The sequence below is a fragment of the Rhinoderma darwinii genome, unplaced genomic scaffold (genome assembly GCF_050947455.1).
Source record: "Rhinoderma darwinii isolate aRhiDar2 unplaced genomic scaffold, aRhiDar2.hap1 Scaffold_1587, whole genome shotgun sequence".
Classification (NCBI taxonomy): Eukaryota; Metazoa; Chordata; class Amphibia; order Anura; family Rhinodermatidae; genus Rhinoderma; species Rhinoderma darwinii.
Window position 1 is genome coordinate 268,351 of NW_027461990.1, and position 15,487 is coordinate 283,837.

Sequence of the window (15,487 nt, forward strand, 5' to 3'; positions counted from 1 at the left end):
CCACAGGCTGATCGTCTCCATGCCACACCACATCGATAGCACCTCAGCAGTGCCACAGGCTGATCGCCTCCATGCCACGCCACATTGCTAACACCTCAGCAGTGCCACAGGCTGATCACCTCCATGCCACGCCGCATTGATAGCACCTCAGCAGTGTCACAGGCTGATCACCTCCATGCCACGCCACATTGCTAACACCTCAGCAGTGCCACAGGCTGATCACCTCCATGCCACGCCGCATTGATAGCACCTCAGCAGTGTCACAGGCTGATCGACCCCATGCCACGCCGCATTGATAGCCCCTCAGCAGTGCCACAGGCTGATCGCCTCCATGCCACGCCACATTGATAGCACCTCAGCAGTGCCACAGGCTGATCACCTCCATGCCACGCCGCATTGATAGCACCTCAGCAGTGCCACAGGCTGATCGCCCCCATGCCACGCCGCAGTGATAACACCTCAGCAGTGCCACAGGCTGATCACCTCCATGCCACGCCGCAGTGATAACACCTCAGCAGTGCCACAGGCTGATCACCTCCATGCCACGCCGCAGTGATAACACCTCAGTAGTGCACAAGAGAAAAATGAGTCAAATACTATTTAAAATATGAATTGCCAAAGGCCTAGAAAAATACACATTTTATTTGGACAATACAAAATACATGGTTAAAACAGACTATAAATCAAACAAACGGTCCATCTCCAAATATACAGGAGGGGAAACAGGACCACAATAGTTATGAGTAAATGCACGAAAGAGAGAAAATCTCTGTAAAGGGAAGTGTCAGTCACTCTGAGGAGGTTTCCATAGAAATGTACGGCAAGAAGCAGAATCTACATATATTCATGTCCGATACTCTGTCACGTCACCGGTGAGTCTTATAGCCAGTAGTGGAGGATACAACAGTGGTAAGTAAAGGTGGTCTCCATTCACCCACACTCGCTATATGGAAGAGACATTGAATATTCAGCTCAGCCTGTCCGAACCTCAGATAGAAGTAAACCAGGTCACAGAGTGTAGATGGCATGACCAGTGTTTAGATAGAAGTGAAGCCTAAATAACTACTGACCCATGTGGTTCCTCAGATGTAGTAACTCCCAAGTGTGGAGAGACCCCGACGCGCGTTTCGCGTGGATGGCTTTTTCAAGGAGTGTTCTGAGTCATTTAAATTAGACCTCTTAAATACAATAGGTCGAGAGATCAGCTGATCTTACCGGCCAATAGAAGCCTGGATGTGTTCAGCCGTGCGTGTCAAAGTCAGGCCATCGCGAGATTCCCGCATCGAGCCGTCGAGACCCGACCACGCATGTGCGGCTCCGGAAACCACGCAGACGGGTGCGATCGACAGTCCGGGCGAGGTCCAGGGATGACAAGACCGGCACGCACGGATGAAAGAGAGGGGATGAGGTAAGAGAGAAGCAATAAAAATTGTCCATTTACCAGAAGAGTTCAGAGGTCATAAAGCCGATAAATGTGCCAACTGAGATATGGGCCAGTTTATGGAGGAATCACGGCAATCCAAGCACAAGGCGCGATCCACCGGAAAATACATGAATGCATCATAAAGATCGAGTCACATTCAGTGCTGGAATTACATAGACATTTCCCACAAGAGAAGAAAAATAATAAAAAGTCAAAAAAATACCCGAATGAAAGAAATGTAATAATTAGGCGTGTTCTATAGACACAGAATAATCGAATAATTATAACAGAAAAGAGTGATGTCGACATCAAGAAGAATATGGAGGAGAAGATGCGGAGAATATGGAGGAGAAGATGCGGAGAATATGGAGGAGAAGAAGCGGAGAATATGGAGGAGAAGATGCGGAGAATATGGAGGAGAAGATGCGGAGAATATGGAGGAGAAGAAGCGGAGAATATGGAGGAGAAGAAGCGGAGAATATGGAGGAGAAGATGCGGAGAATATGGAGGAGAAGATGCGGAGAATATGGAGGAGAAGATGCGGAGAATATGGAGGAGAAGATGCGGAGAATATGGAGGAGAAGATGCGGAGAATATGGAGGAGAAGAAGCGGAGAATATGGAGGAGAAGATGCGGAGAATATGGAGGAGAAGATGCGGAGAATATGGAGGAGAAGATGCGGAGAATATGGAGGAGAAGAAGCGGAGAATATGGAGAAGATGCGGAGAATATGGAGGAGAAGAAGCGGAGAATATGGAGAAGATGCGGAGAATATGGAGAAGAAGATGCAGAGAATATGGAGGAGAAGAAGCGGAGAATATGGAGGAGAAGATGCGGAGAATATGGAGGAGAAGAAGCGGAGAATATGGAGAAGATGCGGAGAATATGGAGGAGAAGAAGCGGAGAATATGGAGAAGATGCGGAGAATATGGAGGAGAAGAAGCGGAGAATATGGAGAAGATGCGGAGAATATGGAGGAGAAGAAGCGGAGAATATGGAGAAGATGCGGAGAATATGGAGAAGAAGATGCAGAGAATATGGAGGAGAAGAAGCGGAGAATATGGAGGAGAAGATGCGGAGAATATGGAGGAGAAGAAGCGGAGAATATGGAGAAGATGCGGAGAATATGGAGGAGAAGAAGCGGAGAATATGGAGAAGATGCGGAGAATATGGAGGAGAAGATGCGGAGAAGATGCGGAGAATATGGAGGAGAAGATGCGGAGAATATGGAGGAGAAGATGCGGAGAATATGGAGGAGAAGATGCGGAGAATATGGAGGAGAAGAAGCGGAGAATATGGAGGAGAAGAAGCGGAGAATATGGAGGAGAAGAAGCGGAGAATATGGAGGAGAAGAAGCGGAGAATATGGAGGAGAAGAAGCGGAGAATATGGAGGAGAAGATGCGGAGAATATGGAGGAGAAGAAGCGGAGAATATGGAGAAGATGCGGAGAATATGGAGGAGAAGATGCGGAGAATATGGAGGAGAAGATGCGGAGAATATGGAGGAGAAGATGCGGAGAATATGGAGGAGAAGATGCGGAGAATATGGAGGAGAAGATGCGGAGAAGATGCGGAGAATATGGAGGAGAAGATGCGGAGAATATGGAGGAGAAGAAGCGGAGAATATGGAGAAGATGCGGAGAATATGGAGGAGAAGAAGCGGAGAATATGGAGAAGATGCGGAGAATATGGAGAAGAAGATGCAGAGAATATGGAGGAGAAGAAGCGGAGAATATGGAGGAGAAGATGCGGAGAATATGGAGGAGAAGAAGCGGAGAATATGGAGGAGAAGATGCGGAGAATATGGAGGAGAAGAAGCGGAGAATATGGAGAAGATGCGGAGAATATGGAGGAGAAGAAGCGGAGAATATGGAGAAGATGCGGAGAATATGGAGGAGAAGATGCGGAGAAGATGCGGAGAATATGGAGGAGAAGATGCGGAGAATATGGAGGAGAAGATGCGGAGAATATGGAGGAGAAGATGCGGAGAATATGGAGGAGAAGAAGCGGAGAATATGGAGGAGAAGAAGCGGAGAATATGGAGGAGAAGAAGCGGAGAATATGGAGGAGAAGAAGCGGAGAATATGGAGGAGAAGATGCGGAGAATATGGAGGAGAAGAAGCGGAGAATATGGAGGAGAAGATGCGGAGAATATGGAGGAGAAGATGCGGAGAATATGGAGGAGAAGATGCGGAGAATATGGAGGAGAAGATGCGGAGAATATGGAGGAGAAGATGCGGAGAATATGGAGGAGAAGATGCGGAGAAGATGCGGAGAATATGGAGAAGATGCGGAGAATATGGAGGAGAAGATGCGGAGAATATGGAGGAGAAGAAGCGGAGAATATGGAGAAGATGCAGAGAATATGGAGGAGAAGAAGCGGAGAATATGGAGAAGATGCGGAGAATATGGAGAAGAAGATGCAGAGAATATGGAGGAGAAGAAGCGGAGAATATGGAGGAGAAGATGCGGAGAATATGGAGGAGAAGATGCGGAGAATATGGAGGAGAAGAAGCGGAGAATATGGAGGAGAAGATGCGGAGAATATGGAGGAGAAGAAGCGGAGAATATGGAGAAGATGCGGAGAATATGGAGGAGAAGATGCGGAGAAGATGCGGAGAATATGGAGGAGAAGATGCGGAGAATATGGAGGAGAAGATGCGGAGAATATGGAGGAGAAGATGCGGAGAATATGGAGGAGAAGAAGCGGAGAATATGGAGGAGAAGAAGCGGAGAATATGGAGGAGAAGAAGCGGAGAATATGGAGGAGAAGATGCGGAGAATATGGAGGAGAAGAAGCGGAGAATATGGAGAAGATGCGGAGAATATGGAGGAGAAGATGCGGAGAATATGGAGGAGAAGATGCGGAGAATATGGAGGAGAAGATGCGGAGAATATGGAGGAGAAGATGCGGAGAATATGGAGGAGAAGATGCGGAGAAGATGCGGAGAATATGGAGGAGAAGATGCGGAGAATATGGAGAAGGTGCGGAGAATATGGAGGAGAAGAAGCGGAGAATATGGAGAAGATGCGGAGAATATGGAGGAGAAGATGCGGAGAATATGGAGGAGAAGATGCGGAGAATATGGAGGAGAAGATGCGGAGAATATGGAGGAGAAGATGCGGAGAATATGGAGGAGAAGATGCGGAGAATATGGAGGAGAAGATGCGGAGAATATGGAGAAGATGCGGAGAATATGGAGGAGAAGATGCGGAGAATATGGAGGAGAAGATGCGGAGAATATGGAGGAGAAGATGCGGAGAATATGGAGGAGAAGATGCGGAGAATATGGAGGAGAAGATGCGGAGAATATGGAGGAGAAGATGCGGAGAATATGGAGGAGAAGATGCGGAGAATATGGAGGAGAAGATGCGGAGAATATGGAGGAGAAGATGCGGAGAATATGGAGGAGAAGATGCGGAGAATATGGAGGAGAAGAAGCGGAGAATATGGAGGAGAAGATGCGGAGAATATGGAGGAGAAGATGCGGAGAATATGGAGGAGAAGATGCGGAGAATATGGAGGAGAAGATGCGGAGAATATGGAGGAGAAGATGCGGAGAATATGGAGGAGAAGATGCGGAGAATATGGAGGAGAAGAAGCGGAGAATATGGAGAAGATGCGGAGAATATGGAGGAGAAGAAGCGGAGAATATGGAGAAGATGCGGAGAATATGGAGAAGAAGATGCAGAGAATATGGAGGAGAAGAAGCGGAGAATATGGAGGAGAAGATGCGGAGAATATGGAGGAGAAGAAGCGGAGAATATGGAGGAGAAGATGCGGAGAATATGGAGGAGAAGAAGCGGAGAATATGGAGAAGATGCGGAGAATATGGAGGAGAAGAAGCGGAGAATATGGAGAAGATGCGGAGAATATGGAGGAGAAGATGCGGAGAAGATGCGGAGAATATGGAGGAGAAGATGCGGAGAATATGGAGGAGAAGAAGCGGAGAATATGGAGGAGAAGAAGCGGAGAATATGGAGGAGAAGATGCGGAGAATATGGAGGAGAAGATGCGGAGAATATGGAGGAGAAGAAGCGGAGAATATGGAGGAGAAGATGCGGAGAATATGGAGGAGAAGATGCGGAGAATATGGAGGAGAAGATGCGGAGAATATGGAGGAGAAGATGCGGAGAATATGGAGGAGAAGATGCGGAGAATATGGAGGAGAAGATGCGGAGAAGATGCGGAGAATATGGAGGAGAAGATGCGGAGAATATGGAGAAGATGCGGAGAATATGGAGGAGAAGAAGCGGAGAATATGGAGGAGAAGATGCGGAGAATATGGAGAAGATGCGGAGAATATGGAGGAGAAGATGCGGAGAATATGGAGGAGAAGATGCGGAGAATATGGAGGAGAAGATGCGGAGAATATGGAGGAGAAGATGCGGAGAATATGGAGGAGAAGATGCGGAGAATATGGAGGAGAAGATGCGGAGAATATGGAGGAGAAGATGCGGAGAATATGGAGGAGAAGATGCGGAGAATATGGAGGAGAAGATGCGGAGAATATGGAGGAGAAGAAGCAGAGAATATGGAGGAGAAGAAGCGGAGAATATGGAGGAGAAGAAGCAGAGAATATGGAGGAGAAGAAGCAGAGAATATGGAGGAGAAGAAGCGGAGAATATGGAGGAGAAGAAGCGGAGAATATGGAGGAGAAGAAGCGGAGAATATGGAGGAGAAGAAGCAGAGAATATGGAGGAGAAGAAGCAGAGAATATGGAGGAGAAGACGCGGAGAATATGGAGGAGAAGATGCGGAGAATATGGAGGAGAAGAAGCGGAGAATATGGAGGAGAAGAAGCGGAGAATATGGAGGAGAAGAAGCGGAGAATATGGAGGAGAAGAAGCAGAGAATATGGAGGAGAAGATGCGGAGAATATGGAGGAGAAGAAGCAGAGAATATGGAGGAGAAGAAGCAGAGAATATGGAGGAGAAGATGCGGAGAATATGGAGGAGAAGATGCGGAGAATATGGAGGAGAAGATGCGGAGAATATGGAGGAGAAGATGCGGAGAATATGGAGGAGAATATGGAGGAGAAGATGCGGAGAATATGGAGAAGATGCGGAGAATATGGAGGAGAAGAAGCGGAGAATATGGAGGAGAAGATGCGGAGAATATGGAGGAGAAGATGCGGAGAATATGGAGGAGAAGATGCGGAGAATATGGAGGAGAAGATGCGGAGAATATGGAGAAGATGCGGAGAATATGGAGGAGAAGAAGCGGAGAATGTGGAGGAGAAGATGCGGAGAATATGGAGGAGAAGATGCGGAGAATATGGAGGAGAAGATGCGGAGAATATGGAGAAGATGCGGAGAATATGGAGGAGAAGAAGCAGAGAATATGGAGAAGATGCGGAGAATATGGAGGAGAAGATGCGGAGAATATGGAGGAGAAGATGCGGAGAATATGGAGGAGAAGATGCGGAGAATATGGAGGAGAAGAAGCGGAGAATATGGAGGAGAAGATGCGGAGAATATGGAGGAGAAGATGCGGAGAATATGGAGGAGAAGATGCGGAGAATATGGAGGAGAAGATGCGGAGAATATGGAGAAGATGCGGAGAATATGGAGGAGAAGAAGCGGAGAATATGGAGAAGATGCGGAGAATATGGAGGAGAAGATGCGGAGAATATGTAGAAGATGCGGAGAATATGGAGGAGAAGAAGCGGAGAATATGGAGGAGAAGATGCGGAGAATATGGAGGAGAAGATGCGGAGAATATGGAGGAGAAGATGCGGAGAATATGGAGGAGAAGATGCGGAGAATATGGAGGAGAAGATGCGGAGAATATGGAGGAGAAGATGCGGAGAATATGGAGGAGAAGATGCGGAGAATATGGAGGAGAAGATGCGGAGAATATGGAGAAGATGCAGAGAATATGGAGGAGAAGAAGCGGAGAATATGGAGGAGAAGATGCGGAGAATATGGAGGAGAAGATGCGGAGAATATGGAGGAGAAGATGCGGAGAATATGGAGGAGAAGATGCGGAGAATATGGAGGAGAAGAAGCGGAGAATATGGAGGAGAAGATGCGGAGAATATGGAGGAGAAGATGCGGAGAATATGGAGGAGAAGATGCGGAGAATATGGAGGAGAAGATGCGGAGAATATGGAGGAGAAGATGCGGAGAATGACAGGAAATGTCCGCAATTACGGAATGTGGCCATTATATATAAAAGTTAAAGAATAACCCCAAGTCAAGCAGGAGAGTAATAAATAATATGGATTTGTAAGCGGATCCCCCACAGAAATACATTATATGTGAAGAACATCATGAAAATATCCAAGAATAGAATAAAGTACCGAAATATGTGCCAGAAAAACATCCAACAAATCGATATTCATCAGGAAATCAAATGATCTAGAAGGAGATCTATTCACACCGAAGTATTAGTGGACAGGATCCCCGAGTACAAACATGACCAGATCAGCATCATAGATATTAGAGATGGGCCCATCAGATGTGACGTTCTAGAAGATGAGAATCTCCCGGACATGGATCCGGCCTCTCAAATCCCAAATGTGGCGGTCACAGGTAATTCAGGCCGCGCTCGATGAAAGGTGGAGGAAGAAGATGAAGAACCAAACAGAAGAACAACAGATATTACTAGACAGACAGTCCAAAATACACATGAGGGAGAGCGTTTATAGGAATGAGACAAAACTTCAGACCAACCGGGGCCGTGGCACCGAGGGTGAGGATCCACGTACATTCCGAGCCAGGAGTCTCTTTACATCCCGGCCTCTGATGCCACAGGAGACTCTGTCAACGCCCCATGCCCTGAAAGATTTGGGGTCACCGGCACGGTGCACTTTAAAGTGTCTAGGGATGGTTTTGAGGAGTGTAAGGTCGTCCACGTCTCTCGCAGCCACGATGTCACGCACATGCTCCCGTATTCTGATTCGTAGTTGTCTTGAGGTCAGGCCAATATACACCTTTTGGCAGTCACAGGTTGCGTTGTATGTAACGTTCATTGTGCTGCACGAGATGTAATATCGGATCCTAAACTCCCTATTATCAACCATTGACACAAAACGAGTTGTACGGACCATATTCATACCGGACAGACCGTCAGCGCAGGGGTAGCAGCCGTGTCTGGGGTGCCTGATGTGAATGGATTGCGCTGTCTCGGTACATAGTGGCTTCTCACCAGCGTGTCTTTCCGGTTCATCCTCCTCCGAGCTGTCATTAGGTTTTGATTCGTTTCCTGCAACTCACACACTTCATGCAGTGTCTAAATATCAATGATATGAACGTAAAGTTAACCTATGTGTTTGACAAGCACAGGGTCGACTTCTTGGACATTAGCATTGAGGTGGATAACATGGGACGTCTTCAGACCGACGTGTTTGGGAAAAATACGTCGCTCAACTCCCTACTTCATGCAACTTCTGCCCACAGCCAGTCGACGATTGGCGCCGTCCCTACTGGTCAGTTTCTGAGAATGAGGCAGATTTGCTCATCAGATGTAAATTTTGAGAAGCAACCTATGGATTTGAAAGAAAGATTCTTGGATAGGGGGTATAGCCATAGAAGCATAAAGAAGGGCTACAGACGGGCACAACTCACAAGCCGAGACTCCATTTTACATCCATTAGGAATGAATAAAAAGAAAAGGTGATGACAACAGCGTCCGATACATCACTACATACAACAACCAATGGCATGCGAGGAGATCTGTTCTGGAAAAACATTGGCCAATTCTGCATTTAGAAGCCGCACTGGCAGGAAACGTATCAAAAAACCCCCCGTAATGACAGCTCGGAGGAGGATGAACCGGAAAGACACGCTGGTGAGAAGCCACTATGTACCGAGACAGCGCAATCCATTCACATCAGGCACCCCAGACACGGCTGCTACCCCTGCGCTGACGGTCTGTCCGGTATGAATATGGTCCGTACAACTAGTTTTGTGTCAATGGTTGATAATAGGGAGTTTAGGATCCGATATTACATCTCGTGCAACACAATGAACGTTACATACTACACAACCTGTGACTGCCAAAAGGTGTATATTGGCCTGACCTCAAGACAACTACGAATCAGAATACGGGAGCATGTGCGTGACATCGTGGCGGCGAGAGACGTGGACGACCTTACACTCCTCAAAACCATCCCTAGACACTTTAAAGTGCACCGTGCCGGTGACCCAACATCTTTCAGGGCATGGGGCGTTGACAGAGTCTCCTGTGGCATCAGAGGCCGGGATGTAAAGAGACTCCTGGCTCGGAATGTACGTGGATCCTCACCCTCGGTGCCACGGCCCCGGTTGGTCTGAAGTTTTGTCTCATTCCTATGAGCTCTCCACCTCATGTGTATTTTGGACTGTCTGTCTAGTAATGTGTGTTGTTCTTCTGTTTGGTTCTTCATCTTCTTCCTCCACCTTTCATCGAGCACGGCCTGAATTACCTGTGACCGCCACATTTGGGATTTGAGAGGCCGGATCCATGTCCGGGAGATTCTCATCTTCTAGAACGTCACATCTGATGGGCCCATCTCTAATATCTATGATGCTGATCTGGTCATGTTTGTACTCGGGGATCCTGTCCACTAATACTTCGGTGTGAATAGATCTCCTTCTAGATCATTTGATTTCCTGATGAATATCGATTTGTTGGATGTTTTTCTGGCACATATTTCGGTACTTTATTCTATTCTTGGATATTTTCATGATGTTCTTCACATATAATGTATTTCTGTGGGGGATCCGCTTACAAATCCATATTATTTATTACTCTCCTGCTTGACTTGGGGTTATTCTTTAACTTTTATATATAATGGCCACATTCCGTAATTGCGGACATTTCCTGTCATTCTCCGCATCTTCTTCTCCATATTCTCCGCATCTTCTTCTCCATATTCTCCGCATCTTCTCCTCCATATTCTCCGCATCTTCTCCTCCATATTCTCCGCATCTTCTCCTCCATATTCTCCGCATCTTCTCCTCCATATTCTCCGCATCTTCTCCTCCATATTCTCCGCATCTTCTCCTCCATATTCTCCGCATCTTCTCCTCCATATTCTCCGCATCTTCTCCTCCATATTCTCCGCATCTTCTCCTCCATATTCTCCGCTTCTTCTCCTCCATATTCTCCGCATCTTCTCCTCCATATTCACCGCTTCTTCTCCTCCATATTCTCCGCTTCTTCTCCTCCATATTCTCCGCATCTTCTCCTCCATATTCTCCGCATCTTCTCCTCCATATTCTCCGCATCTTCTCCGCATCTTCTCCTCCATATTCTCCGCATCTTCTCCATATTCTCCGCTTCTTCTCCTCCATATTCTCCGCATCTTCTCCATATTCTCCGCTTCTTCTCCTCCATATTCTCCGCATCTTCTCCTCCATATTCTCCGCTTCTTCTCCTCCATATTCTCCGCATCTTCTCCTCCATATTCTCCGCTTCTTCTCCTCCATATTCACCGCTTCTTCTCCTCCATATTCTCCGCATCTTCTCCTCCATATTCTCCGCATCTTCTCCTCCATATTCTCCGCTTCTTCTCCTCCATATTCTCCGCTTCTTCTCCTCCATATTCTCCGCATCTTCTCCTCCATATTCTCCGCATCTTCTCCTCCATATTCTCCGCATCTTCTCCTCCATATTCTCCGCATCTTCTCCTCCATATTCTCCGCATCTTCTCCTCCATATTCTCCGCATCTTCTCCTCCATATTCTCCGCATCTTCTCCTCCATATTCTCCGCATCTTCTCCTCCATATTCTCCGCATCTTCTCCTCCATATTCTCCGCATCTTCTCCTCCATATTCTCCGCATCTTCTCCTCCATATTCTCCGCTTCTTCTCCTCCATATTCTCCGCATCTTCTCCTCCATATTCTCCGCATCTTCTCCTCCATATTCTCCGCTTCTTCTCCTCCATATTCTCCGCATCTTCTCCTCCATATTCTCCGCATCTTCTCCTCCATATTCTCCGCATCTTCTCCTCCATATTCTCCGCATCTTCTCCTCCATATTCTCCGCATCTTCTCCTCCATATTCTCCGCATCTTCTCCTCCATATTCTCCGCATCTTCTCCTCCATATTCTCCGCTTCTTCTCCTCCATATTCTCCGCTTCTTCTCCTCCATATTCTCCGCTTCTTCTCCTCCATATTCTCCGCTTCTTCTCCTCCATATTCTCCGCTTCTTCTCCTCCATATTCTCCGCTTCTTCTCCTCCATATTCTCCGCATCTTCTCCTCCATATTCTCCGCTTCTTCTCCTCCATATTCTCCGCTTCTTCTCCTCCATATTCTCCGCATCTTCTCCTCCATATTCTCCGCATCTTCTCCTCCATATTCTCCGCTTCTTCTCCTCCATATTCTCCTCCATATTCTCCGCATCTTCTCCTCCATATTCTCCGCATCTTCTCCTCCATATTCTCCGCTTCTTCTCCTCCATATTCTCCGCTTCTTCTCCTCCATATTCTCCGCATCTTCTCCTCCATATTCTCCGCATCTTCTCCTCCATATTCTCCGCATCTTCTCCTCCATATTCTCCGCATCTTCTCCTCCATATTCTCCGCATCTTCTCCTCCATATTCTCCGCATCTTCTCCTCCATATTCTCCGCATCTTCTCCTCCATATTCTCCGCATCTTCTCCTCCATATTCTCCGCATCTTCTCCTCCATATTCTCCGCTTCTTCTCCTCCATATTCTCCGCTTCTCCATATTCTCCGCTTCTTCTCCTCCATATTCTCTGCTTCTTCTCCTCCATATTCTCCGCATCTTCTCCTCCATATTCTCCGCATCTTCTCCTCCATATTCTCCGCATCTTCTCCTCCATATTCTCCGCATCTTCTCCTCCATATTCTCCGCTTCTTCTCCTCCATATTCTCCGCATCTTCTCCTCCATATTCTCCGCATCTTCTCCTCCATATTCTCCGCATCTTCTCCTCCATATTCTCCGCATCTTCTCCTCCATATTCTCCGCATCTTCTCCTCCATATTCTCCGCATCTTCTCCTCCATATTCTCCGCATCTTCTCCTCCATATTCTTCTTGATGTCGACATCACTCTTTTCTGTTATAATTATTCGATTATTCTGTGTCTATAGAACACGCCTAATTATTACATTTCTTTCATTCGGGTATTTTTTGACTTTTTATTATTTTTCTTCTCTTGTGGGAAATGTCTATGTAATTCCAGCACTGAATGTGACTCGATCTTTATGATGCATTCATGTATTTTCCGGTGGATCGCGCCTTGTGCTTGGATTGCCGTGATTCCGCTATAAACTGGCCCATATCTCAGTTGGCACATTTATCGGCTTTATGACCTCTGAACTCTTCTGGTAAATGGACAATTTTTATTGCTTCTCTCTTACCTCATCCCCTCTCTTTCATCCGTGCGTGCCGGTCTTGTCATCCCTGGACCTCGCCCGGACTGTCGATCGCACCCGTCTGCGTGGTTTCCGGAGCCGCACATGCGTGGTCGGGTCTCGACGGCTCGATGCGGGAATCTCGCGATGGCCTGACTTTGACACGCACGGCTGAACACATCCAGGCTTCTATTGGCCGGTAAGATCAGCTGATCTCTCGACCTATTGTATTTAAGAGGTCTAATTTAAATGACTCAGAACACTCCTTGAAAAAGCCATCCACGCGAAACGCGCGTCGGGGTCTCTCCACACTTGGGAGTTACTACATCTGAGGAACCACATGGGTCAGTAGTTATTTAGGCTTCACTTCTATCTAAACACTGGTCATGCCATCTACACTCTGTGACCTGGTTTACTTCTATCTGAGGTTCGGACAGGCTGAGCTGAATATTCAATGTCTCTTCCATATAGCGAGTGTGGGTGAATGGAGACCACCTTTACTTACCACTGTTGTATCCTCCACTACTGGCTATAAGACTCACCGGTGATGTGACAGAGTATCGGACATGAATATATGTAGATTCTGCTTCTTGCCGTACATTTCTATGGAAACCTCCTCAGAGTGACTGACACTTCCCTTTACAGAGATTTTCTCTCTTTCGTGCATTTACTCATAACTATTGTGGTCCTGTTTCCCCTCCTGTATATTTGGAGATGGACCGTTTGTTTGATTTATAGTCTGTTTCAACCATGTATTTTGTATTGTCCAAATAAAATGTGTATTTTTCTAGGCCTTTGGCAATTCATATTTTAAATAGTATTTGACTCATTTTTCTCTTGTGCTCTATTCAATGTTAGTTGGAGTTTCTATTTTTACTGGGGAGGATAATAACCCGCACTCGCTGGTGACTCAGCCCATATACTTTATAGTCCCATGAGACATATGTTGACATTATTGATAACACCTCAGCAGTGCCACAGGCTGATCGCCTCCATGCCACGCTGCATTGATAACACCTCAGCAGTGCCACAGGCTGACCACCTCCATGCCACGCCGCATTGATAACACCTCAGCAGTGACACAGGCTGACCACCTCCATGCCACGCCGCATTGATAACACCTCAGCAGTGCCACAGGATGATCACCTCCATGCCACGCCACATTGATACCACCTGAGCAGTGCCACAGGCTGATCGCCCCCATGCCACATTGCGCTTGAGAAAGGAGCGGACCCCCGAACTCACCAGGCGTAGTAAGACGCCTATCTATCCTCCACGTGAAGTCTCTGCAAACCAACCCTAAAATCAGCGGAGGGAATCCATCCGGATAGGTCAGGGGCTTCTCACGCCGGGCGCGGTTTCGATTTATTCCCCGGATCTCATCATTTACCACCTGAATTTATGATAAAAGGAAATATATTCTGCAAAGAGGAAGGACGACCATCGTTAGGGTCGGTTCACACGCCGTAAACACCCGAAAAATGGGAAGCAGAACGCCTCCAACATCTGCCCATTCATTTCAATGGGAAAAACGGCCGTGAAAAAGAAGTGCAGGAAACTTCTCGAGACGCTTTTAGAGCCGTTTTTCATTGACTCCAAAAACGGACGTAAAAAACGCAGCGAAAATCGCGAGTGGCTTAAAAAACGTCTGAAAATCAGGAGCGGTTTCTTTTGAACCGGCTCCGTATTCACAGACGTTTTAGAGTTTGTGTCTGAACAGAGCCCGACTGTTATTTCTACAACAACCCCCAACATCCAGCCAGTCAGTGAGAACCATCCACAGAAGAACAAGGACCTGGAAGTGATGATATGAACCCCCCCCCCCCCCCCCCCCCCGAGAGACCTGGAAGTGATGATATGACCCCTCCCCAGAAGATCTGCGCTTAGCTGTCCAAGATGTGGCACAACCTCCCGGCCGAGTTCTTGCAGAAACTGTGCGAGTACCTGGAAGAAGTGACGCTGAGGGTAAAGGGCGGTCACTCCAAATACTGATGTGATTTACATTTCTCTTCTTTTCTTTTAGCCCCGAAATATCCCCTGAGGACGCTGCTTGTGCAGTGAAACATGTCGGGGGGGCTATCGCCATTTTAACATTCATCGACGGCCTGGTTTCTCTCCTCACTCGTGTGGGACTGTACTAGCCCATGGCAGTCTGCAGCTGCCGAGTCAGTCTATCTCACTGATACACTTGTAAAACCTTTATGACACACACTAGCCGTCCTTTGAATACAATTTTAACCCTTACTTGTTGTTTGTCTCTATTTGATACATTAATAAAAGTTACATTTTAACTGACATTATATTTGATGGTGGTTGGGAAATTGGGACCTTTGTGCCTAGGCACATTAATGACGGGGTACAGGTATATTGCAGGGGGGACTCACTGGTAATACATCCGCAGCACATCGTACAGATAATCCTTCTCCGCCTCGTTCTCAATACATCTCTCCACCTGAAACACAGACAAGATAAACAGATGGAGCAGAATAGAGTGCAGCCTCAGTCCCGCTGGGAGGTCACTTATTCTCTACAGTCACACAGAGCAAGACCCCCCCCCCCCACAAGAAAACTCCCCCCCCACCTCCAATGTTGAACCCTCATACATAACATGACCCCCCACCTCCCGTTACTCGTGCTGCTCTGTGATTGGTTGTTATGAGGTGCAGTGGACAAATGAAAACAAATAGGACAGAAGCAACGAATCAGGACCTGAGGAAGAGGAGGGGGGCTGGGATTGGATTGGCTGCTATA

General features: G+C 47.2%; 1 protein-coding gene across 9 annotated transcripts in view; it reads right to left on the minus strand.

The window, feature by feature from the left end:
• Positions 1-15,184, minus strand: part of LOC142699465 (harmonin-like) — a 93,271-nt gene extending 78,087 nt beyond the window's left edge. For all 9 annotated transcript variants that reach the window (XM_075848060.1, XM_075848059.1, XM_075848063.1 and 6 more), the window contains exon 1: positions 15,121-15,184. In XM_075848060.1, coding sequence (XP_075704175.1) covers positions 15,121-15,131 — 11 coding nt within the window. In that variant the 5' untranslated portion in view covers positions 15,132-15,184. The remainder of the gene's footprint in view (positions 1-15,120) is intronic.
• Positions 15,185-15,487: the final 303 nt, after the last annotated feature.